The sequence below is a fragment of the Morone saxatilis genome, unplaced genomic scaffold (genome assembly GCF_004916995.1).
Source record: "Morone saxatilis isolate NCDOM2014 unplaced genomic scaffold, NCSU_SB_2.0 Contig0, whole genome shotgun sequence".
NCBI classification, from domain to species: domain Eukaryota; kingdom Metazoa; phylum Chordata; class Actinopteri; family Moronidae; genus Morone; species Morone saxatilis.
In genome coordinates this window covers 10,786,049-10,812,328 of record NW_023339650.1, presented here as the reverse complement: position 1 = coordinate 10,812,328, position 26,280 = coordinate 10,786,049, and the positions used below count along the sequence as shown (strand labels likewise).

At 39.6% G+C, this 26,280-nt stretch overlaps 2 protein-coding genes across 2 annotated transcripts in view; both read right to left on the bottom strand.

The window, feature by feature from the left end:
• Positions 1-12,415: 12,415 nt before the first annotated feature.
• LOC118322147 (musculin) lies at positions 12,416-14,048 on the bottom strand. The gene is made up of 2 exons (XM_035653738.1): positions 13,404-14,048; positions 12,416-13,101 (listed from the first exon to the last, which is right to left on the bottom strand). The coding sequence occupies exons 1-2, from the start codon at positions 13,824-13,826 to the stop codon at positions 13,018-13,020; spliced, it is 507 nt and encodes a 168-aa protein (XP_035509631.1). The 5' UTR covers positions 13,827-14,048; the 3' UTR covers positions 12,416-13,017.
• Positions 14,049-17,234: 3,186 nt separating this feature from the next.
• Positions 17,235-26,280, bottom strand: part of trpa1b (transient receptor potential cation channel, subfamily A, member 1b) — a 17,936-nt gene continuing 8,890 nt past the window's right edge. Inside the window, exons 11-27 of the mRNA XM_035654259.1 lie at positions 25,999-26,174; positions 24,677-24,841; positions 23,819-23,933; positions 23,417-23,583; positions 22,921-23,011; positions 22,689-22,748; positions 22,510-22,602; positions 21,379-21,449; positions 21,056-21,212; positions 20,403-20,492; positions 19,881-20,050; positions 19,660-19,789; positions 18,679-18,861; positions 18,481-18,549; positions 17,972-18,073; positions 17,758-17,876; positions 17,235-17,448 (exon numbers count right to left, since the gene is read on the bottom strand). Coding sequence (XP_035510152.1) covers positions 17,235-17,448; positions 17,758-17,876; positions 17,972-18,073; positions 18,481-18,549; positions 18,679-18,861; positions 19,660-19,789; positions 19,881-20,050; positions 20,403-20,492; positions 21,056-21,212; positions 21,379-21,449; positions 22,510-22,602; positions 22,689-22,748; positions 22,921-23,011; positions 23,417-23,583; positions 23,819-23,933; positions 24,677-24,841; positions 25,999-26,174 — 2,172 coding nt within the window. The remainder of the gene's footprint in view (positions 17,449-17,757; positions 17,877-17,971; positions 18,074-18,480; positions 18,550-18,678; positions 18,862-19,659; positions 19,790-19,880; positions 20,051-20,402; positions 20,493-21,055; positions 21,213-21,378; positions 21,450-22,509; positions 22,603-22,688; positions 22,749-22,920; positions 23,012-23,416; positions 23,584-23,818; positions 23,934-24,676; positions 24,842-25,998; positions 26,175-26,280) is intronic.

Genomic DNA, 26,280 nt, shown 5'->3' with positions numbered 1-26,280 from the left:
TTTTGTGGCCCAATCTCACCTCATCAGTAGTGCTTCCCTACGTGAACCACAGCCTCCTGTGTATCCGCACGTTGCATCTGGGTCCAGGCCCGCTTGGTGGGAGCACTGCACCTCCAGTGCAAAGCCTGACTGTCTGCAAGCCTCCTCAGCAGCTGTCATGAAAACCAAACAGACACTCTTAATTGGTGTTCCAGACTTAAGGAAACTGGACTAAAATATTTGCATAATTTCACAGAGGACGGAGGAAATTGTTAAAACATGTGAGCTGAGGCTCTGGCTGCTGTAACCCTACCCGGCAGGCCGAGTGGCTCTTGGGTGCCACCCAGCGCCAACGGTGCCAGGAGGGAATGGTGGGGGGGACGACAGGGGTGAGGGGAGGGCAGTGGAGGAGAGAGGCGAGGAGTGAAAAGGTCATACTGGCTGATCCTATTAGAGTGTCTCACCTTCTCATACAGCTCAGAGCCAGAGAAGACCTGACACAGGCAGAGCCCAGCCTGCAGTATCATATGAACACAACACTGGGTGGTTCTTGTTAGGGCAAACAATTTTCTTTCTTTTTTCCTGAAATTACTTCTGTAGCTTTTGCACATAGAGTGTGCACATGGAAGTTTGTATGTTTCTGGATCATAAATCTACTTTTTAGTAAATAAAGACAAAGTTTAAAGCAATTGTTGTGGTGTTGTTTTGTATGCTGTAATGAAAAACAAATTAACTGGTTAGTTAGCAGCAGTGAGCTGGGAGGAAATTCTGAGATTTGGGGTTAGCCATATAAGCTTTATCAAAACCAGTAAGTGTACATTTAATCAATTAGCTCATTCTCAGATAAGGTGAGGTTTGACAGAAAGAATAGAATAGCCATAGATAAAAAATCAGTAGAGGAGGATGCACTCTCTTGGAAATGTCAAGGATCTGAAAGACCAGTTATAAGCTTTGCCCTTTACTTCCGACTTCTTGGTGGAAGGTCCATAAATGTATTTAAGATTAAATTATAATGTGTTAGTTGACCCACTAATTATAGTGGACTGTAGAGATTCAGACGTAAACCAGACGAGCCTAATGGTGGGGGAGGCTGGTTTTGTTAGGGGGCTGGGGCGATTCAGAGGAACCATCTTTTCATTAATGGATTCTTCAGCTTGAGGTTCTCTCATGTGAGGAATACCAAATTCAGAATGAGAGACAGGGCTGATCATTTTGTGCCCAAATGGGGTGGTCTTTAAAATACATTATTACTTTGAGGTGATGTGTTATTGCAACAACACATAATTTAGTAGGACTGTGTGGATTATAAACTGTAATGAAATGAGAATTAGTGCATAATGGTGAAAGAAAGGAATAGCTGGAAAGCAGGAGAGTAAATATTTGTGTATCCAGATTTGCATGTGCTTATACTGTATGTGAGCATGCATATATATTTGTATATGTATATATGTATGCATGTGTGTATGCAGATGTTACTGCGGGTATTTCTATTTTTTGCCTATGTATCTTTTTTATGATTTACTAGACAATTGTAGAATTCTAGTATATGTTTCTAGGAAAATATCAATAAAATATAAATGAAAAAATGAAAAAAAAACCTCAACATTGTGTAAAATCTGCACATTCATATAATAATACAATACAAAATAATACAACAGAATATGCAATTCCCTCCAAACTGTGTTGTTCTCTCAACACATTGTGTTAATGAGTATTAGTTCATATTAGTATTAATGCAGCAGGACTCCAGCCCTTGTCCTCCTCCGCCCTGGTTCCCACATAGTGAACCAGAGTGGTGGGCGTTCACAGTCACAGCTGAGGCAGGGCAGGGTAATTAAACTAGTCTGGGCCATGTGGAAAAGACATAGAGCTTTAAATGCCCTCACTGGAGATAACATGAGCACCATGCAGATAGATCACATGGGAGCGCCCCGTTTACTGGGGATGCCAGCTGTACTGAGACACTGCGGCAAGCTTTGTCACCTTGTAAACGAAAGAGGAGAGACAGAGAAGTGTGGGGAAGTCAATGAGAGGTACTACAGTATGTCTTTTTGTTGCACACCAGAGGCAGAGTGCGCAGAGAGGGGAACACAGGGCCTGAAATTGCACGGTGCTTAATAAAAACGCGGAGGAGGCTAGTATGAGACGCATGAAGTAGCTCAAACAAGCATCAGGTGTCTCAGGGATTTCAAAGGAAATTTCATGCTGCAAAACTGTATTTTATGGTTCTCAGCTAAGAGAGATTGTGAAATACAAGCCTATTATTGTTGACATTGGATATTATTTAGTTTTGGGGATTTTTTGTGCAATATAGATGCAAATAAGCCGCCACCGTACCTACACTTTAGTATAAAGGAAAGGGCAATTCACAAATTCACCAGAGCTACAAGTAATTATTATAAGAAACAACTTTGTATGACTGAGGAGTGATTAGATCTAATCAAGTGGAGATAAAGTGAGTAAACAGATCATGAAACATCCGCTCCTTATGAATACAACATAATTATTAAATGATTACGGTGATTACACACCCACCAGGGTTTGTGGCGTGTCTTCATTATCACGCAGATTAATCAACGCCACAGGCTCAGGCAGCAGGCGCCTGGAATACTCACAGTGCAAGAAAGATGCATGATGAGGTCAAAAAAGAGAACTTATTACCATTTTTTATTACCAAAAAAAATATAGACACACAAATAGATATTTTTTGACACTTTACCATATAACCATTGTATACAAAAATCAAAACAGCTGTAAAATATCAGTTAAACAAACAGTGATGCTGTGTAATTACTGTAGTAGCAGTAGTTTCAATTATTGATTATGATGACCAGAAAAGTCACAATTTAAATTCAATTTGTACACTAGGAGTTAACTGGTGGATAACTTTTAGGGAAACTGTATGTGAATGTTTTTGAATTTTAATATGAGAGAAGTTCACGTATTCTTCATGTCCTAAAATGTTCATCACAATGTATAAACGACTGCAGAACAGTTCCCCAGAAATGAGCTGTGTCTTCATTCTGTGGCGCAAATTAATCAGTGTCACAGGCCCAGACAGTGGGAGAAAGATGATGGATGGAAAATGTCTGCATGGTAACCATGTGACGCAGATAACAGAATAGAGAAACGCTGTGGAAGAGACTGTGCGTGTCTGTGCATCTATGATGGAGTGATAAAGGGGGAGAGAGAGAGTGTGTGTCTCTCTGATGCGGAGAGGAAGGAAGAGACAGTAAGAGAAACACAGTGTGTGTGTCTTTTCAAGTGTGTGTGAGTATGTCTTTCTATGATGACAGAACAAATGACCTCCTCTGTCATGCATGGCCTTGAGAAACCTCCATGGATTTAGGGCTCCATCAGCCTGGGGGGCTCTCTGGCTGTCCTTGGAGCTGCCTGCTTGTCTCTTTCCACACCGCCGACTAGCCAAACAGCAGGGTCCTCCGCTTCTCCCACGGGTCAGGTCCCTCTCAACCCCCGGCCAGCTTTGATCTGACGGACAGAAGAAGGGGGTCTGAGAGGGCTTTGGCAACTCTAAGCTATGTGTGTGTGTGTGTGTGTGTGTGTCTGATGGGGTAGCAGACAGAAAGGCAGGGGGATGGTCAGGGTCAGGTGGGGTCAAAGGCCGACGTCCATCTCAACTGTCCTGTTTTTAGCTATAGAACAGCTACACTTGTACGAGCATACACGTATATATATATATATACATATATATATATATATATATACATAGATATGTATATATATGTATATAAAGACAGAGGTTAAAGTTGCTACAATTGAGAGTTTAAAGCTGCTAGGATCCATATTTTTACAATACCAAGTTACAATGTATAATCTAAAAGGTTTTTCTCATAGTGAAAATCATTGCCAGTTTCCATTAGCTCTGCTACTGCTACTGCTAGTTTTATAGCTACTTTCAGCACATTGTTTTTGGTTTTCAGGCCCCTCAACTTCACTATTTTGATCCACTCTTACAACTCTCACAGTGCCAGCAGCACAGAAGCTGTTTTCAGTCACAAAACGACAGACTGACAAAGTTAGAGACTAGCTGATGTGGAGCATTTAGCATTTAAAGAACCACATATTTCCCTTAAGAATGAATGGAAACCAAAACATATCTAAAAGAAGAGTGAATATTGGGCTTATATTGACAGATGGCCAGAAACATGATAAATGAATGCTAATGTTGCTACGTATTTGTTGGACGTGTAAATAAATAAACTGTTCACTAATATATTGACCAACTTAAAAGGTGATAATGTTGTTTTAAGGCTATTTCTGCTGCATGTAAGTGGTCAACATTTTTTATAAAACTAAAATCTGCTATATTTTGTGGCATCATGCCGTAACCAGTTCCACCTTCTGCTCAGGTTGATTTTAGCTTTATTTGGTTATTGAGTACATTTATGGATTCAGCAAATAATTGATTGATGATAGATTATCATAAATTATTTACAAATTGCTGATAGTGTCACTGATTTGTCATATTTTGAGAATAAATCTGAAGAAAAAACACACAGGGAAAAATACTGATGATGACTCTGATGAGAGTGCTCACCTGTGTGAGTGGTTGCCTTTCTGTGTGATCTCTGGGTAGGCATGTAAATCTCCACATGTGCCCTTCATGCCCACGCCTTTTCCCCACAGGCAGCCTCTCTGACCACCACATAGCCATCAGCCCTCCACTCACTTCTACCCAGGACAGCCCCCTTTTGAAGGCTGAGTAATTAACGTGCCATCTGATACACCATCCGGCCATTGAGGCTCTCCAGGGGGACCCACAGACATCTCACACACACACCAAACCTGCATGCACACTTGCACGCTTACACGCACAGGCGATCCATCAAACAGTGTTAACTGGCCGAGTGTTGCTGTCAGCTGTGTCTTGGTGTATGATGGTGACCCTGAGGTTAGCCCAAAGAGACCATCATGTGCCATAATGACAATCCCCTCTTCAGCAATTTGGAACTGGATGCACCATAAAACTAATCCTAAAGATATGATGTCTGATTGAAGGTCTCTGACAATTAGCCTGAAGGGATAGTTTGGAATGGGTGGGGGTATTTTAACTACTGACTCAGAATCATACAAACTCATCTTGTCTTTGTCTTTTTGTGTAATTTGAAAGTGTGTTGTGCATTGCCTAACTTTAACTTTACTTAAAATAAGTTTTTACAAATGTCAAATATCACAAAAAGTCAAAATTATTACTAAATTATTTGGAACCACAGCTTCTGAAATATGTATACTGATGTTTTTTGCAGTCTTGGTAGGTATAGTAAGGATGGTCTACTGTTTCTTTCTTTACAATTAAATTAACAACTAGATATTAACTTAACTCAAAAATGCATTTTACACAACCTTACTCAAACAATCATACTCCTCCAAAATGGAACTACTTCTTGTTAGTACATGCTTCAACCCATTTTAGAAACAAAAACACATAATAATAAAGGAAAAACATTTAACAAAAAAGTTATTTTAATGGATTAGAATAGATTTAAATTGTAAAATATGTGGATGCTGTGTATGAGACGTGTGTGTCGATGCAACATTTGAATAGTGGTTTTAAGTTATTCATGCTGCTGTGTAAATTAGACATGAGGCTTCACCTGTGTTACAAAACTCCACCTTGACTGAGCTCAAAAGTTGACAACCTTAAAATGAGTAAGGGGAGTGACTTACATCCAAGAAGTTTGAAAGCGGATATTGGGAAATGTTGTAATGACAATGAAATCTTTGTAAAGCAACTAATTACAAACACTAATATCACTGCAATAACTCAAAATGTATTTATCTTTTCAAAATACAAAAGGCCCACATTTCTTTGTTGCACCTGTGCAGACTGAGCGTTCCTCAGAGGCAATAAACAAGAAAAGAGACCACATATCAATACATTTCTCTCTTCCACCGAGATTTTTGAGGACATCACGTTCTACATGATGACCATGAAATCGCTTTGATTTCTGATGTGGTCATGGAAAGTTCAAGCCTCTCAGAAAAAAGGTTGGATTTGGGTTTTGTTGCTTGGATGTGGCCATCAGAGAACCTTGACAGAATATTTTCTCCACAAGGTTAAAGGTGACGCAGGAATGTCAAAATAAGACTGATGTCTGGAAATATATCCTTCCTGACATTTATTGGGACTTGTAAAAACATTCAGTGTATATAATTGGATTGATTGAAATGATTGACTCCTGTAAAACAATATAAATCATTTCAACATATTAATTTGGAATTACCAAAATAAAGGCACTTTTTTGTCACAGGTAAGTGTATATACACATCACGGCCAGAGTATTAAAAAAAAAGAAAAATAATCGACATATCTTGTCCACATTGCTCCGGGTGTTGACCAAGAAAGCCACTTTTTTTGTCAAAAAGATCACTTTTGATGTGGCCAACACTGCCACGGGCAATGTGTCAGAAAAGAAAGAGAAAAAGACAAGAGAGAAGAAAAAAGAGGGTAAAAAAGGATCTAATCCGTAGTTGCAGGTGTGTTACACTTTTGTTGCCCCAGCAGAAGTTCACAACAGAGTTGATGACAAAGGGCCGGGCCCCATGCAGCCCATTGTGGCCTGGAGAACAATATGGAGGCTGTGAATGGCTAATCCCTCTGGACCGCTGACAGGTTGGGCCTTTAAGCAACCTGGGGACTCATTTCTCCACTGGGCTGGGCCGCTGTCTGACAGGGATGGGAAAACCCAGGCTACTTACAGCGACTGAGCCTTCGCCCAGAGCAGAGACTGGGAGACCATTGTGAAGGGAAAATATTATCTCCATTGTCAGGTTGTGGCCGTCTTTGTAATGTCAGAAGATGAACTTGGGGAGAATATGCCACCGGAGGGGGATTGGAACAGCCAACAGCTCAGACTGTGTGAACGCTATTCAGCCAGGTTGAGAGGTTTTTAGGGTAAAACCTTGTCTCAAAACAAATTCTTGACCTCATTAATGCTGCACAGAAACAATAGTATATTCCCAAAGAAACTACTATCACACTATCAACAACTGTGATGACATTTTTATGTAATTATTGGTATTCTTTTTGTTGTTGTTATTTCAAAATTTCAAGCTGTAATTTGCCCTTATTATTATTATTATTATCATCTTAATGAAACTGCTGAAAACAAAAAGGAAATTCACCAAAAGATGTAGACTTTATTCCCCCCTCTGTAAAATCAACGGTTTGAGCACTGTAATGTTTTTTAAATATCTAAACAAAATCTTTCCCTAGGCACAAATGACATGATTTTGACCTTTGTTTGTCCACACCATAAATCTGTGTGCATGCCTGCAAGAGTATATCTTAGAGCACATCTTACATATCCCGAAACTCAAACACAATGGGAGAAATATGCAGCCAGTGTGTACGTAAAACAAGCCCACTGAAAGAACCTGGTGGTGTAAATCTCTTTGTGAGAGAGACAGAAAGGCGAGGACAAGATAATAGGCCAGGGGGCACCACCCAGTCCTTGTAAACAGGGCTGGAATAGCTCCACATGCCCTGAGAGCAAACACAAATATCTGTTTCTTCTGGGCTCCCATTGGTAGCAGTGCTGGAACCAGGACACAACACCCAAGCAGCTTAGTACTGCCTCAGCCAACAAACAGCAGCGCAGAGCTGATATTCACCCCCTGTCCTATTGCGCAGTTAGGGAGACAGTGGAGGATGGCGCTGAGAGAGGGCCGCAGGGCTTGTGTGGATATTGTTTTGTCAAACCGTCCCTTGCACAGCTCCTTACCCCTTCCTCACCAATTTATGCATCTTCCCTCCCGTCTTCTTCTCCTGTTTTTTTTTTCTGTGTTTGGCTCGACCTTCCCTTTCAGTGTCCAGCTCATCCTGCCACAAAGAGCCTCCATTCTCTCCTGAGAGGAGGCTGCCAGTCCCGCACTGTAACCCAATCACCTATCTAACAGAAGAGTGTGTCATCTGCACAGAGTAACAGGAAGTCTCGCGCACAAGACAGATCTCCGTCTCTCTGCCTCCGTCTCTCTCTCAGTCACACGTACTCACCAGAGGGCATAAGCATGCAGTACACGCATGGACGCTCTCAACAGAAAATGAACAATATCCTGAACAAAACAGCATGACATTTCATTTTGTAATTATTTTTTTTATATTTTACTTGGGGGATTACATAGACATAATTGTGCTCTTTGGACATATGCCTGTGATATTCTATATTTTTCTTATTGTCAGAAAATCCAGAAGTATTGTCTGTGTGGCCAAAGTGTGATTGTTCCTCTGTGCCATAGGCCTCCATTGTTGTCTATTTAAATCACATTCATTACCCATGTTGCTGCATGTGAGTGACATAGTCCGTCATTAGATGATCAGGGACATTGTAATTTATTTAGTGTTGACAACACACACATCGTACTGATGAAATACTAAAGCACAACAAATCTGTGGCAGCCTTTTAAGAAAGGATAAACCTTTTTTTTGATGAAAGAATAATTATAAGATTTAAATCTTGAGTAGTAATGAATGGTCAAATATTTGTGTTTCAGTATCATAACATTTATAGAAGTATGTATGTGCTTGAAATGGAAAAGACAAGTGTATATATGCTTACACAGTTGCACTTACAAGCACAGAGATTTCTCTGTAACATTCAGTGACCTTCAGCCAGACAAACCACCACTTCCTTCAGTCCAAGTCCCGCTCTGGATCTGTTGCAAGTATCCTTAAATGTCTGGTTCCTCGGTTCATTGGCACGTTCTCAGAGATGTTCTATTTAGAAACTACTGAGTTCACAAAATGAGTGTGGATAGAGCTGGTTATCAAAAAACAACATCCACATCCATGTTGCACCACAACCTCACTGCAGTGATCATAATTACAGCATTTTTTTTAGAAAAGCAATAGCCCAAGTAGTTAGCTTAAATATCTGTTTTAGGAGGACAGTTGTAGGTTCAAGGGTCAACATTTTCATACCTGGAAAGAATGTATTTTCTAAACAAAGTCTGGACACAGCAGAGGAACTAATCTCCCCTTGGGGAAGTGTATACATTAGGCAAACGTGATTGAAATAGTTTGGGATTTACATATCCCTTTTCTCATTAGTGGTATTGAGTGACTGGATATTAAATAACAAACATGCTGAAAGTGGGTTTGGAAAGCTCAAAGCGTCCAGGCTGGATTCCTGCAGGCTGTAAGGCCCAAAGTTAGTGCTTTTGGGGCAGCTACAAAGGCAGCCTCACTGAACCCCTGATGTTGGCTTTGGACCTATAGTTCCTTCCTGTTCATGGAAATTCATCTACAAACGAAAAATGTTTCAGTCGTACCAAAACAAAAAAGGTTGGATTGTGCTGAGACTCGATGGCTGACGATGCAACTGTATATCAAAGCAATGTGCTGAAATAAATTAATATCTGAAAATGTTGATTTAAAAAATAGTTGGCATAATGGTAATTAAAGGAGAAAATATTTCTGTGTGAAAAGCACAAAAGGAACAAAAGAGTGAATGCACTGTTGGTATATTCTCAGTTAAATGCACATGTTTTATTTAAAATAAAAGGTAATTGAACAAGTATTGGTTTGGTAATCAGGTATGAAGGGAAAAAAATCAAAAAAAAGGGAATTTAATGCTGAAGCTTCTCAAATCCTCAATATACTGCACAATGTAAGGAAAGCAGTAGGTGTCACATTTTGTTGCAACCATGTTGACCATTGTGAAGATATGCTGACCTCTGCTGGACATACAGGTTCATGGCTCATGGTAATCAATATTGTACTGTTTATTAGTGGGTACAAACTGCAACCCTGTGTTCTCCAGTAGTGTCTATGAATATCTTTAAACCTAAGGTATATAAGATGAGCTTTTTTTCATTAGGATAAGGCAGGTGTGTTCATTTGTCTGTAATTTATTTTACCTACAAACACTTTCAGTTTTTTCCCCAATTTAAAAACAGATTTTCCACAGCTGACAATTTGACTTTTCATAGACAGTGGCGGATCTAGAGGGGTGGCCTGGGGTGTCAAATGCTGTCATATTTATTCAGATTTATTTTAAAAATAATATGATAAAAATTGAAATAAAAAAATATAATTGAATTATCTGCTATGCTATATGCACATTTTAGATTCAGTGAAAAAAGACGTGAATTTGGAAAAATGCCTGCAGATTTGGAAATGAAACTCTTTATTGATTTCTGCCAGCTTTAAGCTGTATTTGTTCAATGCTTCACTGATGTGCCACAATAAAATTTTGACCTCAAATATCTTCATTTGGCTTTTTTCCAAGCAAATATTGATAAATGCATTTGCTTGTGATTAAATCAGCATTATTTCTGACACCCCTTAAAGTCTCCATGTCAACCTCTTGCTACCCCATGAATGTTTCTCTAGATCCACCCCTGGTCATAGTAGGAAAACGCACAGGTGTTACTAATAACACTGATCTCTGTGTTCTATTCAGGTGCCCCAGTATGACAGTGTGACAGTGAGTCATCATTCAACCTAATTATAATATTAAATGCATCTTTGCTTTTCAAAATGTCCTCTGATGTCTCTACCTTTAGACTACCAGTCATGCTGTCTTATATTTAAACTGCCCTTTTTTTCTTAAAACAAGCAAATATTCCAGTAGTGAAAGATTATTCCACTTGTTGCAAATGTAGCTCATTTGTTTTGAGATTTTTGCTAGCAGTTAGTGTCAGTATCTTGAAATATAAAAGAACAATCAGATAAAGATAACTAGACAGTTTAATTTCAATCCATTTTCAAAAAAATATATTAAAAGTAACAACAATAATTTTAGGACAGTTACTTTGGGATTTACAGGCAAAACATTCTGCTAAGTGTCATGAACAATGATGCAGATGTGCAGATATACAGTAAATATACTGTGTAGATATGGCTGAAGCTGTAACTCAGTAAGTGACTTTTCATCATTATTTTCTCCATTAAAGGGTCGTACTTGATATCCACTCTGCAAAGTGACATCAAGTGTTGTATATGATCATGACTTCTTCAAGTTTATTTTGTTCTGCTCAGCTGAGCTGAATGTGAGGAGTGTCATGGATTTACTGCTCTCTGTTCACATTCCCCACCACTAGATGCCACTCATGTAACATTACAAAATGCATGAGTTTAAATTAATCTTGCCACAGTAACACATTTATATCTGCAGTGTCTTTGCTGTTCCAGCCAGTGTTGCCACAAATTGGCACAAAATATGTTTTGTCTTATTCGTGAGACCCGAAAGCTTCACTCCCAGAGATCTGAGATCAGCTCACTGTGGGCAAGCCAGTCCCAAGCGTCATCATTTTGTTAACATGCCATGTTTTGATTAATGGCACCTCATTTTCGGTGCAGTCAAGATGCACGTTGAACATTTACAAGTTGCTTTTTTTTGGCGTCACATTTGAAGTTGATGGTGCGAGAGCCGGGGCAGACTGAGTGTGAGAAGGCAGCTCATTAGCTGTCCAGCAAGAGTGGCTGCTTTTCTCCCAGGAGAGCAGTTCAGAGTTCTGGGAAACTCACCAACATGCCAACAGCTGCGACTCCACATGAACCTGATGAAAACTCTTCCTCTTTCTCTTCTCTTCATTTCTTTCTTCATCTCAAGCACTTTGTCAGTCTGTACCACCAGACTGCCGGGCCCTAGGATCTCCATCCATCTGTACGCACATCCTTTTGGGGTTTAACTGAATATAAAAGGACTCGTAGATCAAGAGATCACTGTCATCTGTTCTCTCTCTGTCGACTAAGTATGGATGTTTAGGGGCATGTGTGCAAGTTCCGCTGTGCATGTGTGCGCTGAGGGGTGTTGGTATGGCTGTGTGGGTGAACTTTTGACCATTGCTTTGTGAAGTTTTTTTTGTTTTGACTGAAATATGAACAGCTGTATTCTACCCGATGGTAAGGCTCAAGATCTCTCGAGTCCTGCTGAGTTGTGATCTGAATACCTAATGGTGTGTATGGTGGGTAAAGTGTTGTCCACTGAGCAAGCTTTATGGCAATATACAGTTGGGAAAATGAATAAAATATGTCTAAAAGTCTGAGAAGTCTGTACAAAAATATGTGGTTCAATATGCTCATAGTTTTGTGAATATTTGTTTTATGTGTTGGTTGATTGAGCAAACCAAACCAAGGTTTAATAATGCTTACCATGTTTTTTATGCACACTTGGAGTTTGGTTACAGGTACAAATGACACAAATATCACACTTTTCCATTACTTGCTCTTCACACCTTATAAGAGCGGGCCACTAGTTACATGTGCTACATATCATTTTAAACCATTAAGATCCATGAATTTAAGTCACATGACAACCTGAGTTTCAAAAGATGAAATAAACACACAATACGATGCTGCTAAATCACTATAAGGGGATTACAATTTTTGATTCAACACAAGGAGAGGAGACGACTGTAATTTGTAATTGTTTATCGAAAAATGAAAAAATATTTAAAGACAAGCACCACAAACACAATAAATACTGCATATTTACAATACAGAAGAATCCTGCTGCCCATTTTAGCTTGATGAGTGCTTATACAGCCAAGTCAGAGTAGAAAAACAGACATTTGGTATGAGATGATTTTTTTAAATGTACTCTTTAACCTGTCAAAAGCACCTGAATACTTGACAGAGTGCTGCTGTATACAGACAGAGCTCCCCAAACTGTATTGTACATCAATACGTTTTAGTGATTAACCGTAATATTTGTAACACTGTCCAATAGTCAATGAAATGACAAAACTATTAGTGAGACTGGAGTTTGTTAAATCCAATATAAATGATCTTACACACAGTGTAAACATGCCATAATACTAATTACAGCAAACATGCACACAAGAAAACATATCTGAAAACAAACTTGGAGTACTATCTTTATTTTTCTAACTGACATACTCTGAAATACACAATCCAAGGCTGAGTTGAGTTCAAAGTCATTGCATAGGACACACAGGGAGAGATTGAGCCACAGTTATGCAGACAGTCCTCATAAAGGTAGGCACTGGACAGGAGGAGTCAACATTTTATATCTCTGCACGCTCCAGAAGAAGTGTTTGAAGAAGGGAGTCCTATGCTGTTGCTCCACATAGTCTGACAGTGGATGAAATGTCTGGGCTATCCTCTGATCGCCCAGTCATCATAAATGGCCAGGTCTGTTAAAGTAGAGGACAACAGGTTTAGCAGTCAAGAAACACATTTTCCCCAGACTCACTATTAATTATAGTAGTCTTGATGAAGAGATTCCCCATTTTTAGAATGATACTGCAGTAATAGCAGAGACATTATGAGAGTGATTATGTCAGATTACAATATAAAATCACTATAAAAGTCCAATCTATAGAGTTTAAAAGTATATAAAGTGGTTTTCCATTTGTTTGTTAAAAGGTAATACTGAGATGTTTCACTTTAAAACTTGTTTTCTTATCTGAACATGTTTGTTTTGTAATATTCATACCAGATTGACTGGGTGCGCAAAGCGATTCTCGAATCGGTCATCCTGCAGGAGCTGTCTCAGGTGAGAGATGTAGCTCGATGCGAGTCGAAGCGTGTCCAATTTGGACAGCTTGGTGTCCGCTGGTACCCAGGGCAGGCTGGTTTTTAGTCTGGAGAAAGCTTTGCTCAGCACTCTCATTCTCGCCCTCTCCCTGGCGTTGGCTGCGTTTCTCTGCGACTGGCGCGCTTCCTTCTGGTGCGCCTTGGAGAGTCTGCGCTCATGCTTGATCCTCCCCTCCAGGCTGTCATCATCCAACTCCTCATCCGAATACCGGCTGGGATTGTAGCAAGTCATCTTCCGTGCGCTCCTCTCCAAAGGGGCAGCGGTCCCTCTGTGACATGTCTCATAGTCCTCAGCATCACTTGCAGCCGAGCCAGTGGACATGGCTGCTCCACCTGTGCCTCGCAGGCGGACACTGAGTGGCACTTCAGGGACAGCAGTGACTGGAAAACTAGATTTTCAGTTTTGAGGTTTTTTTTGTAAAAGTTTGTAGGTTGGAAGACAGCAGACTAACACTACTTTTAAATTCCCATTTGGTAACCCTGCAAATGTCACCAAGTCATCACAGTGTTACAGTAGCAACTGCGTGAGGTCAGGTCTGGAAATTGCAGCTCTCTCTAAAACCGAAACATGCCTCCTTGCTTAGCTACTCCTCTAATTTAAGTGCCAGGACTTGGCGTTTGTACAGAGATTTTTTCTGAACATTTCTCCTCCCCCTTTTCTCCAAGCCACCATGACCTCAGTGAGACCATAACTCTGTCTCCTTGTGTGTACTGTTAAAGACTTAATTTGCTCATCTGCAACTTGATGATTACATTAATCCCTGTAAATGATTGGCTTATTATTGGTAAATCTAGTGGGAGGTGTGATGAAATTGCAATGTGACTATAAGGATGTCTGAGGGCTAATTTTTCACCATACCAGTATATTGTGTAATAATAATACACACAATTAATTGCAACATTTGGAAATGCACATATGTAGTAAACAATTTCCTAAGTTTGTCGGTTCCACAGATGTGTTTTGGTAATAGAAATGTCTTGAGGACCTTATCAAAAGTGCATAATCCTTTGCTGGTTTCACAGAGGGATTGGGTTTCTGCAGATGGAGCAGCCTTTCACACGCAGCCTGCGTGCACCAGCCCCAGCTGTTATCGGTTCCCATGACATCTGGAGCGTTGGCATGACAAGGGTGTGGCAGAGGCGAGGAGGCACCATCTTCATTCCCATGGTGTCACAAACATTTTTCACTGGGCATCTTGGCCATTTTTGCATTTTGTGTCCTCCAAACTTTTCTGAGAGTAGCGGCCGATAGAGATCAGACAGGGTAGTACATTTTAGTGTGGATTGAGAACAAGAGCTAACAAAAGTGGGGAAGAGAAGATGAGACTAAGATTGCTCCGGGCCTCTGAAGCTACAGGATCGCAAAATGTGTTTGCAGAGATACCATACTGTCTGGAAAGTTTCTATATTTGTTTTATACTAAACTCTACCCTTCAGACAGAATATCTGTTGTACTCTTTGTGATTTGCAAACATCACAATGTAAAATACAGAGCACATTTCACACTACATTCAGAAATGCAAGTCAAGGAAAAACTTTCTGTGTTCTGTGTCCATACAGCACTTACAGGAACCCGGCTTTACTTACTCAAGATATTCCAAGAAAATCCCAGGTCCCTGATAGCTATTACTCCACATAATATGTGTGAAATCTAGATTTTTTTTATGACAATAGTAAGACTCTGCCAAGAATTACCTAACTGCAGCTGAGATGCATGCTTGATTTTGGTAGCTGGCCATGCCAGGGTCACGAAAGGGGAATGACTGTACTCTGCACTAGGATGAATGCTGTACTGTACTCCAACAGTTCCCACGATGGTGCGTAATTTATCCCAACATCCTGGCTCAAATCTCACTTTATTAAACTACTAATATATTCAGTCTTTCAAAATGTGTTATACTTGTTTATGATATTCCATTTCAGTTTCTCAGTGTCAAAATGCAAGTCACTGTGATTTTGAAGTGCTCTGTGGTTTTCCACTGCTCAAATTTCCCTCTTTCACAGACCAAGAATGCTTCCTAATCCAAGGACACATTCCCATGCTTCCCACAATCCCGGTCCTCCATGCAGTTTTCACAAGAAGACCTGACATCAGTTGGACCTTGGAGGGATCTTGGCTTATCCTTGGATGTGTCATGAGGTTGAGATATTTAGTTCCACTTGTCCTGGTAAGACAGAGCTACAGGCAGGCAGCCATCTCATCCCCTGTCACTGCATCCGTCAGCAATGTGGACGGCCTGACTGACACACTTGAAGGTGCAAGCTAAGGGATTCTACTGTTTGATTTACTCCTTATTTTATAAGCTGTCATCTTTTTTCACGTAACACAGAAAGGTATTGGCTATCTGACACATATTTCAACCTGCTGCCTTATTCGCTGTCAACAAGAAGCAGGTTGAGATAAAACAAGGTTGCTCATTAGTCATTCTGTAGATGTAGCTCCTCAAGTAAGAGCAGAAAATATTATCCAAAACATCAGTGTAATTGATGGTTACATGGTTATTGCATTTGCCCTGGGAATAATTCAATTCAGGGCCAACAGTAATAAATATCACTTAAAACTTGACTTGAAGGGAGAGCTAGCATTTGTCTATCAGCAAAGACTTTCAGGGGTGGTGACCTCTATCAGGGCCCTATGCTGGAGAAGCAGAGGGACAGGTGCAGGCTCTCTCTGTTTCTCTCCCAACCTCCTTTGATTCCCAGGATCACCACTGAAGCAGCTAGAGTGCACAGATCTGATGGAAGTGCACAAATCAGAAGCAATAATCCATCAGCCGCTGTGAAGTTTTAGAAGTTTTTCTATCATTGTGTCATACATTAGAGACCTACATTAGCTTACAAGACACCACACATTAATATGAACCAGATCTAGACAATTTCAAACAATATTACAAAGAAAATCACTTCATGTGATTTATATTATCAGATTTTCAGACATTGATGTCCGCAACAAAATTTACGTCACTCATAAAGCATATATTACTGTATTGTACAATTTTTGAGCTGCAAAGAAAGTTGCTGCAAGGCAAACAACTCAAACCATATACAGTCTAATGTAACATTGGGACGTATCTATCGATGCATTCGTATAGATTTTGTATGCACTGAGAAAATAGTGCTTAATGGATTTTAAGGTTACATAATTTTGCCTTGAGTTGTTCATTTTAGGCCTTATTGGACCTGACATGCCACTGTAATTTGTCCACACATGGGAGGTGTCCTCCCAGCTCCTATTGCAACTTTAAATTCTCTCAACCAACAAATATAAATGTAATGAAAACTGGCTGATATTCCTTTATCTTTTATGACCGTAGACATGTTTAATTATGGGGTGACATAAAAGGAGAGGTAAAACATGATATTTGAGAGAAAACATATTCACGAAAAGACACATTACAGCATTATATAAACAGCTACTGTGCACATTATGGAAGTATGACAATGCTGCATACACACCACAGATTAACGTTCATCATTATCAGTGTGTCACTAGTGTAACTTAATAGCGCTGTACTGGACAAGAAATTACTGTTTCAGTCTAAAATGATTAAATCAACTAATACAATCAACGGTATGCATATAGTGGATGCAAGTGCTAAATCTTATATATATATATATATATATAAAAGGAATTACATTGTGCAGTAGTCGTATAATTAGGTATGGTAGTGATAATTCACTTTGTAAAACTGTATAGCTGTTTCTAGATGTTTTATTTGTCTCATGCTTTTCATTTTCTCTTGGACTCGATGGCCTTCATCAGGGGGACCCACCGAGACACATTGTGTACTTTTGGTTTAGCCTGACTCAATCTTGGCCACATGCTTCCTCTGACGTTCACAGGGCCATCGTACTCGTCGGCCTCCGAGGTGATCTCCATCTTCTGGATGATGAGCTTCAAGAGGTTGTGCTGCTTCTCCAGCGTGCTCGACATCTCCTTCATCCTGAAGAGGAAAAAACATGACTTTGTGTGGTTCGGTGATAGACTTCATTTATGCGTAATTCAGGCTTGATACTGCTGAGTGGTTCCATGTACTTAATATAGAAAGAAATACAGTGAGTCACATCTTTCTGTCTTTATTTCTTTGTCACCACTGGGGGCTGCTCATGCACCAAAAACTACTATAAAATTGCTCAATAGACTATTTGCTCTCCAGCATCTCAGTAGTAATCCTACTTGGAACATAGTTTTATTATTCCAGGGGATAGAAAACTGACTCTCATGTGATTATCATGTGTACCCCTCTTTTTACCTGTACTTCTGCTTTGTGAGCTCATTCTCTATTGCAGGGCACCTCTGTGATTTAGCCTGCAGACGACTCCAGACTTCATCTGTCTCATCATCACCTGTGAATAGTTGCCTTATGAAGTGCTGAAGAAAAGTAGTAAGGATTAAGAAAGGGAACTGACATTAGTAACAAAGATGAATCAATATGTTGTACAGTATTTTTTAAATATTAAAGATACCTTGGAGCATTTGCGATTGGGGTAGACGGTGATGGAGCTTTTGTCGACTCGTTTCACAAACCAGTAAGGCAGCTTGTCTTCGAGAGCGGTGTGGAGTTCAATCTGGGGTCAGAAATTCAGAGTTTAAGTTAAAGGTGCAAGTATTTTATTCTCTGTTTGACCTTAAGGTTGTACATTCTTTAAAGTTAAACAAATATCATCACTCATATTCTTAAGTACATCTGTCACATTAGTAATTTTTTTTTTGTAGTGAAATCTAAATAGTTAAAAAGCTATGGGTTTGTCACTTAGATGTCTCACAGTACAGTCTCCTGCCAATAATATTTTTGGAGAAGTAGAACATTTTACATGTCTATGTTCCAAATCTACTTGCAAAAAGGCCTCAAGAACAAAACACCACAGCATCATCTACTGTGCTTGTGTTTGTCCATCATGGTAGACCGGGCAAGCACAGAGCAAGCAGGATAAAAGATGGAATGACTTCTTTGCTTTGAAAATGAAATACATACCTGCATGGCTATTCTTTTTAGGGCGGCATTTCTTTGTACTTCAGCAATGTCTCCAACTGCTAAACCAATCTACAACACACCCAAAAACAAATAAGAACCACCTCATCTTTTCAGCCATTTCAAAATATGAACTAGTACAAAAGTGAGAAGTACAGTAGATGCCTATAGGGAGTTGATGGGCACTATGTGCATACGTACCATCAGGTTCACCAGCAGGATTGGCATGAGCAGGACAAAATTCACAAAAATTAAATAAGTCAAGAAACCAAAAGGGAGCTCATTCTTCAGATAAGCGTCCAGGAAGTTATTTTGGTAGTTCAGTTCCCCGACCATCATCACAAAGGTTTGTATCACTGAGAGTGGCACGCTGTCAAACTCTTTCTAAGAGTAAAAAAGAATACGAATTTTATCTATCAGAGTTAGATACTGTGTCACTTCTTTCAAACAATTATGATAAAATATGCACTGGCTAAATAATCCAAATTGTCCTAAGCTTAAAATATTTTTCTATAACCCGTCTCTTTTCCGTGCAACATTTTTAATGTCAGTGATTTCAGTCAAGTCAGTGAACAGAATGAGTCTTGAAGAAGTGATCTTACACAGTAAAATACCAAAGACTGAAAAGAGCAGGTATCAGCAGCAGACTTAAAGACAGCTTCTTCCCTCAGAAGAGACTGCTAAGTAAAAACTTACTTTTTTTAAAATTATTTTTTAAAGTGTTAATCAATTTTTAAAAGTAGCATAAAGGGAACTATATCTAAATGTAATTCTACAACCCTGTGTTGTAAAGGACAATAAAATAACCTAGAATCCTTGAAACAGCTTGCCTGGCTTTGCCCCAATAAAACCACAATGTGTTACTTTGGTTTTGGAACAGATTAAACAAACAAGATATAACATGTTAATTAGTGAGCTGCTGGTAGGCAAGCTTTGTTACACTAATTCAGAAATAGCTTGAATGGTTTGCCATGAAAGTGCATTCATGTTCCTAAGAGCATGCGTATTTGGTATAAATGACCAAATGGCATTCCATCCATGCACAGTATAAACTATATTCTTGGCTCCAACAGGGATAAGCGAGAAATCATCTGTATGTTATTCTTTCTGCCTATTGGGCCCACTCAAGGGACTTGAAACATTTAGTCTTACTGAATTTTGATTATTTCTTTCTTCTCCTACCTGGTTCAGCATCAAAGCATGGAACGCCAAACCAAATGCTAACATCAGGTACAAGAAGAGCATTACAATGCGGACCAGTGTCTTCATGATCTCCCAGAACATCACAACATAGATGCCAACGCGCTCAAACCTGGAGAAACAGGAGATTATACCAGTTAGTGGCCTCTAAACCATAGAGAAGACATTATGTTGAAAGGGAATTAAGTCAGCGTGAACAGTACCTCTGGATATAAAAGAGAAATCCAACCCAGGAGTTTAAAACTGCCAGTGCCCCTGCTTGCCAGTGTAAAGAACCCCTTACATTGAGCATGATGGGAATGATGAACAAAAGAGAGAGGATGGCTGTAAACCAGTCAGACTGGTTGGAAAAGTCCTTGAAGTAATTCCAACGCTTTTAAGTGACAAGAAAAGCAGCAAAAATACAAAGTAGTTAGACAAACAAACAACCTTGCAGATACAGTATGAGCAATATGTGAGTGTAGTGCTTCTATTACACTGTCATGCACAACAACACTTTAACTACTGAACATGTGATGTGATGTGGGAGCGTTTCTTATAGTTATAATCAAAATCTCTCAGGCTAAGTGTGAAGGGGACATTCTGACTGTGGTCGTTCAGTGATCTTGCACATCTAAATCAGAGGGCGCTCATCCATCACACCTGATTGCCCTTGTGTCCACACAGACCTTGTGCTGAACAGATTTATGAGCACATGTGAGGTAATGACACTTGCGTAACAGTACCTGTTGCGACATCTGCACCACCTCTTTTGCTATGGCATAGATGTTCATGACCAAGACCATCACCATGCAGACGGACAGGAACGTACTTTGCTGTGAAAAGAAGGAATATTGAGAATTACTTTATCATTGGATCATAATGACAAATGTTGAGTAATGTCCAATCCAGTGTTTGTTTTGTTCCTTCTGGGCTACTCTAGAAACATAGCGGTTCAACATGGCGGACTCCAAAAACGGTTCACTCTTAAGTAAGAAAAACATAACGATTTCTATATTCATGTGTTTATACACTAATTAAAACATACCTATGAATATTATATTCCATTTCTGCCAATACAGCCTCTTAAATGCTACACACTGGACCTTGAAATTAAACATAAATTCCACATGTTAACAGAGAGCTTCTTTAAATTGACTGTACTTAAGTAGTACCTTTCTAGTCTAACCACTCAAAGCATTGTACATTCACCCATTCATACAGTGATGGCAAAGGCCATTACAAACAGAAAGTAATTCATACACCAATACACCAATTTGGGGTTCAGTATCTTGCTCAAGGACAGGAGGAGCCACGGATTGAACGTCAACCTTCTGATTAGTGGACGACCCCGCTCTACCTCCTGAGCCAAAGCCATCCTTAATACTGATCACTGTACCTCTATGAAAGATATGGGCACCATGGTGATAGTGTGTTTGCCCACGGTAGTGGTGTTAAAGGTGGGCCTCAGAGTCACTATCAGGTGAGTCAGGGGTAGCAGGCCTAACAGGTAAAAAAACATGTTGAGCAAATGAGCCGTGCTCCCATAAGCAATCCTGAGGATGAAAACAAAGAAGAAAACAAAACAGTCTCAACATTAGAAGAAGTAAATAATGCACTGGTTTTTGGTGCATTCAGCAGGACAAATCATCTTTTTTGCAATCTGATCAGTCGCAACGTATCAGAATGAGAAATGTTGGAGGTTGAATCACGAATACACACCACTTCATCGCTAGGTACTTTTTGCAGACAGGGTGGTTGAGAAGTTCAATGCGGTTATACTTCACCATCGCCTGCATAAAGAGTAACAGAAAAATAGCCTACCGTTAATGCCACATTTGGTGCAAACAGAAAAGAACAGCCTGCCGGCTAAAGCCTGAAGGATTTTAAGTATATGCATCCTATTGATCTCCACAGGCATAATGCAGGATCACTTCAGTAGGTATACCCATGCTATGAAGTGTTTCTAACATTTGGTGGTAGATGAGATCATTTAACAGGGCTCTGCAGAGTTGGCCACTCACCAAAGCCCATTTGTGAACATTTGCATGAAGATTGAATTTTTGAAACTTTTGGTAGGCTCATGGCCTTTGCCTCTTCAGCTGCCACTTTCCAACTGAAAACAATTAGCCCTGCTGTCCCCCGATACATCCACAGCTGACAGTCAACAGCAGTGCATAATAAAAAAAATAGTGCTGATCACTAACAGCAATGGGAGACAAACACATTTATCAGCCTGTCCATAAGCATGTACACCCAACACATGGTAGCGTTAACAGGAGGGCAGCAGCACCACCTGGCCCCTTGTTGGGGTAGAGGAAGACTGGCTGCACCGAGCATTGGACCTTGCTCTTCTTCAAGCTGACTCAAAACATCCTAGTCTTTTTTGTTTCCCTCCAAACTAGGCAGCAAGTTTGGTTTCCAACAAAAACTCCCTTATATGCTCTTCTATAACTTAAGCCATCCAGAAGATTAGTGGACAAATTAGTGGACACACTGACATAAGAAATTTACTTTGACAAAGCAATGACAAAGTGTCTTTTTCATCAACTGTTACATGTGTAACACAGGGGCAGGACATGGGAGAGCCAGGAAAAGTAAAATATTTGTGAAAAAGCCACTAATTTTGGCTTTGTTGTTTTCATAACTGCAGAAACGTGGATGGGGAAAAGTGTCACCACTGTGGATGAGTTGGCTAATCATGATCAGAGGAGACTATATGTGCAAAATGTGAGCCAATGGATACACAAAGGTGAATGGTTGGACTGCAATACAACCTTGCTACTTCAAGGGGGAGTATTTGCATTCTGCTGCACCAAAGCTATATTTTATTTAAATTAAAAAGTTGCTTACGTTGAGTGCAGCTAGCGGCTGAACCCTCATGGTCTTGTCAGTTAACTTCTTTGTTGCAATGGGAGCTTGGAGCCATGTGAAATTGTATTCAATCTACACAACAAAAATAATTGTTTAACTTGATATTGTTTTGTACAATATAGATTATTTTTCTTTTGTGCAACTTGTAACTGAATTACATGGTAGTCACAACTGTTGTGATCCTCATCCGATTCTCTCACACAGCGGTCCAGTAGGTGCTAATAAAGAAAGCAGAAAAACACAGTGACAAAGGATCTAAGGGCTTTAGAGCAATGCTCAGTTAGAACAGTGTATACGACATCAAACTGCAGAAAGAGACAACTTATGAAGACTAATGTGCACACAGATGTACTGTTTGATACGCATGTTTTTTTCTTTGTCAGTGGCAACCTTGTAGGTCTCAGGAAGAAACTCAATCATTTCTAGTATAGGACATCGCTGGATGGAGCCAACGTTGAACAGTCTCAAAGCCTCAGCACATCTGGAAGAAAAAAAACACAAATGAATCACAATGCCACTACAATATCTGTAGAATTGATTCTAGGAGTGACCCAGTGGTCTTTTTCCTAGAAGAAATTGATGCAAGAATTTGAATAATGGCACGGTCACATACAACTTACTCTCCTACTTCATATGATAGATAAACAATCTAAATTTAAACCCCATCAAATCATCTTAAAATTGATTTTCACAAAGCTGAAAAAGGTTTGTTTTTCAAACTAAAAGCTAATGTTTTGGAGATACATGGTTTTCACAGGCCAACACTGAAATGCTAGATAAATACATGGTTCACAAACAGAGTACACAAAACACCTGCAGTGCAGAAGCTGTTTTAAGCTGAGCTATTTCTCTACAGAAAAGACACTTTAATTAATTAATAACATACTTGTCACTGTCAATTACGGCGTTGACCACATCTTTCCTCCCATTCTGCAGAGCTTCATGAAGGAACGACGTGTCATTCTTGTTTAAGATGAGCTCTGCTCCCCGAGTCAGCATGAGCTTGACTGCAGCCACATGTCCCTCTCTCGCTGCGATGTGAAGCGCAGTGTTCTGGTATATCAGTGCATAACAGGAGACAGTACCAATTATTTATTATTTATTCATTATAGAACTGTCTGTATTATTCAATGCTACTCCTACTTATTAGGGCAGCGACATTTTTACATAACTGTTCATGAATTGCAAAAATGTGCCCATGGTCTTAAACCTGGCATCACAAAGAGTTTGATAAATTAATTACAGAGTTGGATGATGTTGAACTTTTTGAAATAACAGTAAATCGTACCCCATCCTCATCTGTTTTGTCCATTAACTTGGGATTGGCAGACAGGAGAATGTCCATAGTTTGTGTGTACCCTGCCGATGCAGCATGGTGCAGACAAGTCCAGCCCTTATAATCACTGTAAGAAAGATATGCTCAACTAATGGGAACTGGTGATGTATGACGGTAAGTGTAAACATTGCATACTGCATATTGCAACCACAGCATTACAGTACATAAATGATAGTATAGTACAGTGGTTCCCAACCTGGGGATCAGAACCCCCACTAGGGGTCACCAAAGCATCACAGGGGTCTCTTGGCCTTCTTGATTTTAAGGGGAAAAACTAAATGAAACTCTTATTTTTAAAGTGTATTATTTAAAATCTTAACTTTGAAGACCTGAACATAAGCTATAGCCACAAAGCTTTCACTCTCTGCCAAATAGCCTCCTAAGTTAGAAAAGTACACAGTTAAACAACCAAAGAGCTACTAGAACAATGATAAGAAAACAGAATGTGTAAAAAAAAGAAGCCTAATAAGTATGTATAATTGTTAGAATTTCAAAAAATACATAATACAGACAAAGAACTCTATAAAACATGCAATATTCACAGGAAATAATCTGGTTAAAATTAACCAAAATAGCCTGTTTTACAAAAACTTCCTGCAGTTATTATGATCACTATTTTTGTTAATTATACAGGTTATCAGTTAATAAGTATAATGTCATAAAATATATCGGGTTGTCATTTACTCAATGTACTCAATGATAGTAAAGGGGTCCCTTAAGGAAATGGGTTGGGAACCACTGGTACGCTGTGCTTTTGCATGTATATGTACTTTTTATGTTTATGCATGTTCATGTTTTCTATTAGTCTACCTGTGAAAGAGAGCTCCTTTGCGCAGCAACAGCTGCACAACCTTGGTGTGCCCCTCTTTTGAAGCCAAATGCAGGGGTGTCAGGCCTCGCTCATCACCTTCATTTAGCAAACGGGAGTCTGTGATGGTCTCCAGTAATCTGTGACATGTATTGATGCGCCCATACCTTAAAGGAGAGAGGGATAAGTAGAAGCATTAGGTTGTGGAAGAACTTTTCACACTGTTATGATCTGTTGATCTTGGAAATGGAAATGCTTTTTGAGCAAAGCCCACAGCACAGTAAAGCCAGAGGTTGGGGGCAGGTACAGCACAGTACATCTTGGAAATTGAGTATCTTGCTCAAAGACACTGAAGATGACTATTGCAGGGCTTGAACTTGTATGTAAAATATCGGTAAAAAGTGCTGGGGCATGTTAATGACTAATGGTGCGACAAACTGTAAGAAGACATAAACAGAAGTGACACGCTGGCCTGCACTATGATATTTCTTGTCTCTGAACCTTTTAAGAAGGTCAGCAGCACTTTGTGATAGTGCAGTGGGACCGGTGGAGAAAGGGAATGAGGTGTCTACTATAGTTAAGGTATGATATCATAGCATGGCCTTAATTTGCCCTCTAGCTCTAATGAAATAGAAGGTACATGATAGAAAAATCAATAACAATAATGTTGAATGTCCACTCATTTCACACTGTTAGCAACGTTTCTTCATATGTGCTTCGCTAATTGAATTCTATTCTTGTGACAATTGCTTCGGGTCACTGTATAATGGGTATGTCGTGACAATTAATCATCAAGTGCCTTTTGAGTATAGAAATTGCTCACCAGATTAAAACAGCAGTGAGGTAACAGTTTTAAATGTAGGCACATTGTTCATTTTTCATCTGACCACTGTTGTTCAATTACAGATATAAAGGCCTGGCTTTCAGACGATCGTGAGTCAAAGTCCTTTTAAGAGCCATATTTGATTAATGTTTTATAGTCCTGTGGTATCATTGATCAATATACATCACTTAAATTCTGTTGTATAGAAATGAACTGCTTCAGAGTTTTAACAGTAATAGAGTGGGGTGGTTTAGGATGTGAATCTTGCAACTTTACTGCAAAATGAATGTTGTCGTTTTAAAATAACACAACAGAAACAATATAAAAAAGAGTATATACAATGCATCACACACTGGTCAGTGTCAACAGCAGTTACATTGCTGGCACGTCTTTGATCAAATTTGAAAAGTTTGAGCAACTTTGAGAGAAAATCAGGTCATATCAGTATTATTTAGTTGGATGGTATGGAAAGTTATGCCCTCAGGGACCAGTCAAACTCACTGGGCAGCAAAGTGCAGTGCAGACTTCTTGTCCTTGGACTTGCATGCGAGGCCGATCTGCCCCGAGAGGCCCAACATGTTCTTCACTGAGTCATGGATACCCAGTCTGCAAGCGTAGTGGAGTGGGGTGCAGCCTTCATTATCCTCACAGCTGAGCAATGCCTTCACATTGTTATGCTAGAGTTACACAGAACACAAATATACATTCATACAATATAAAGTACAGTAATATTCAACAAAGCACAAATGAGTGCATGCAACACAAATGGCACATTATGTAACT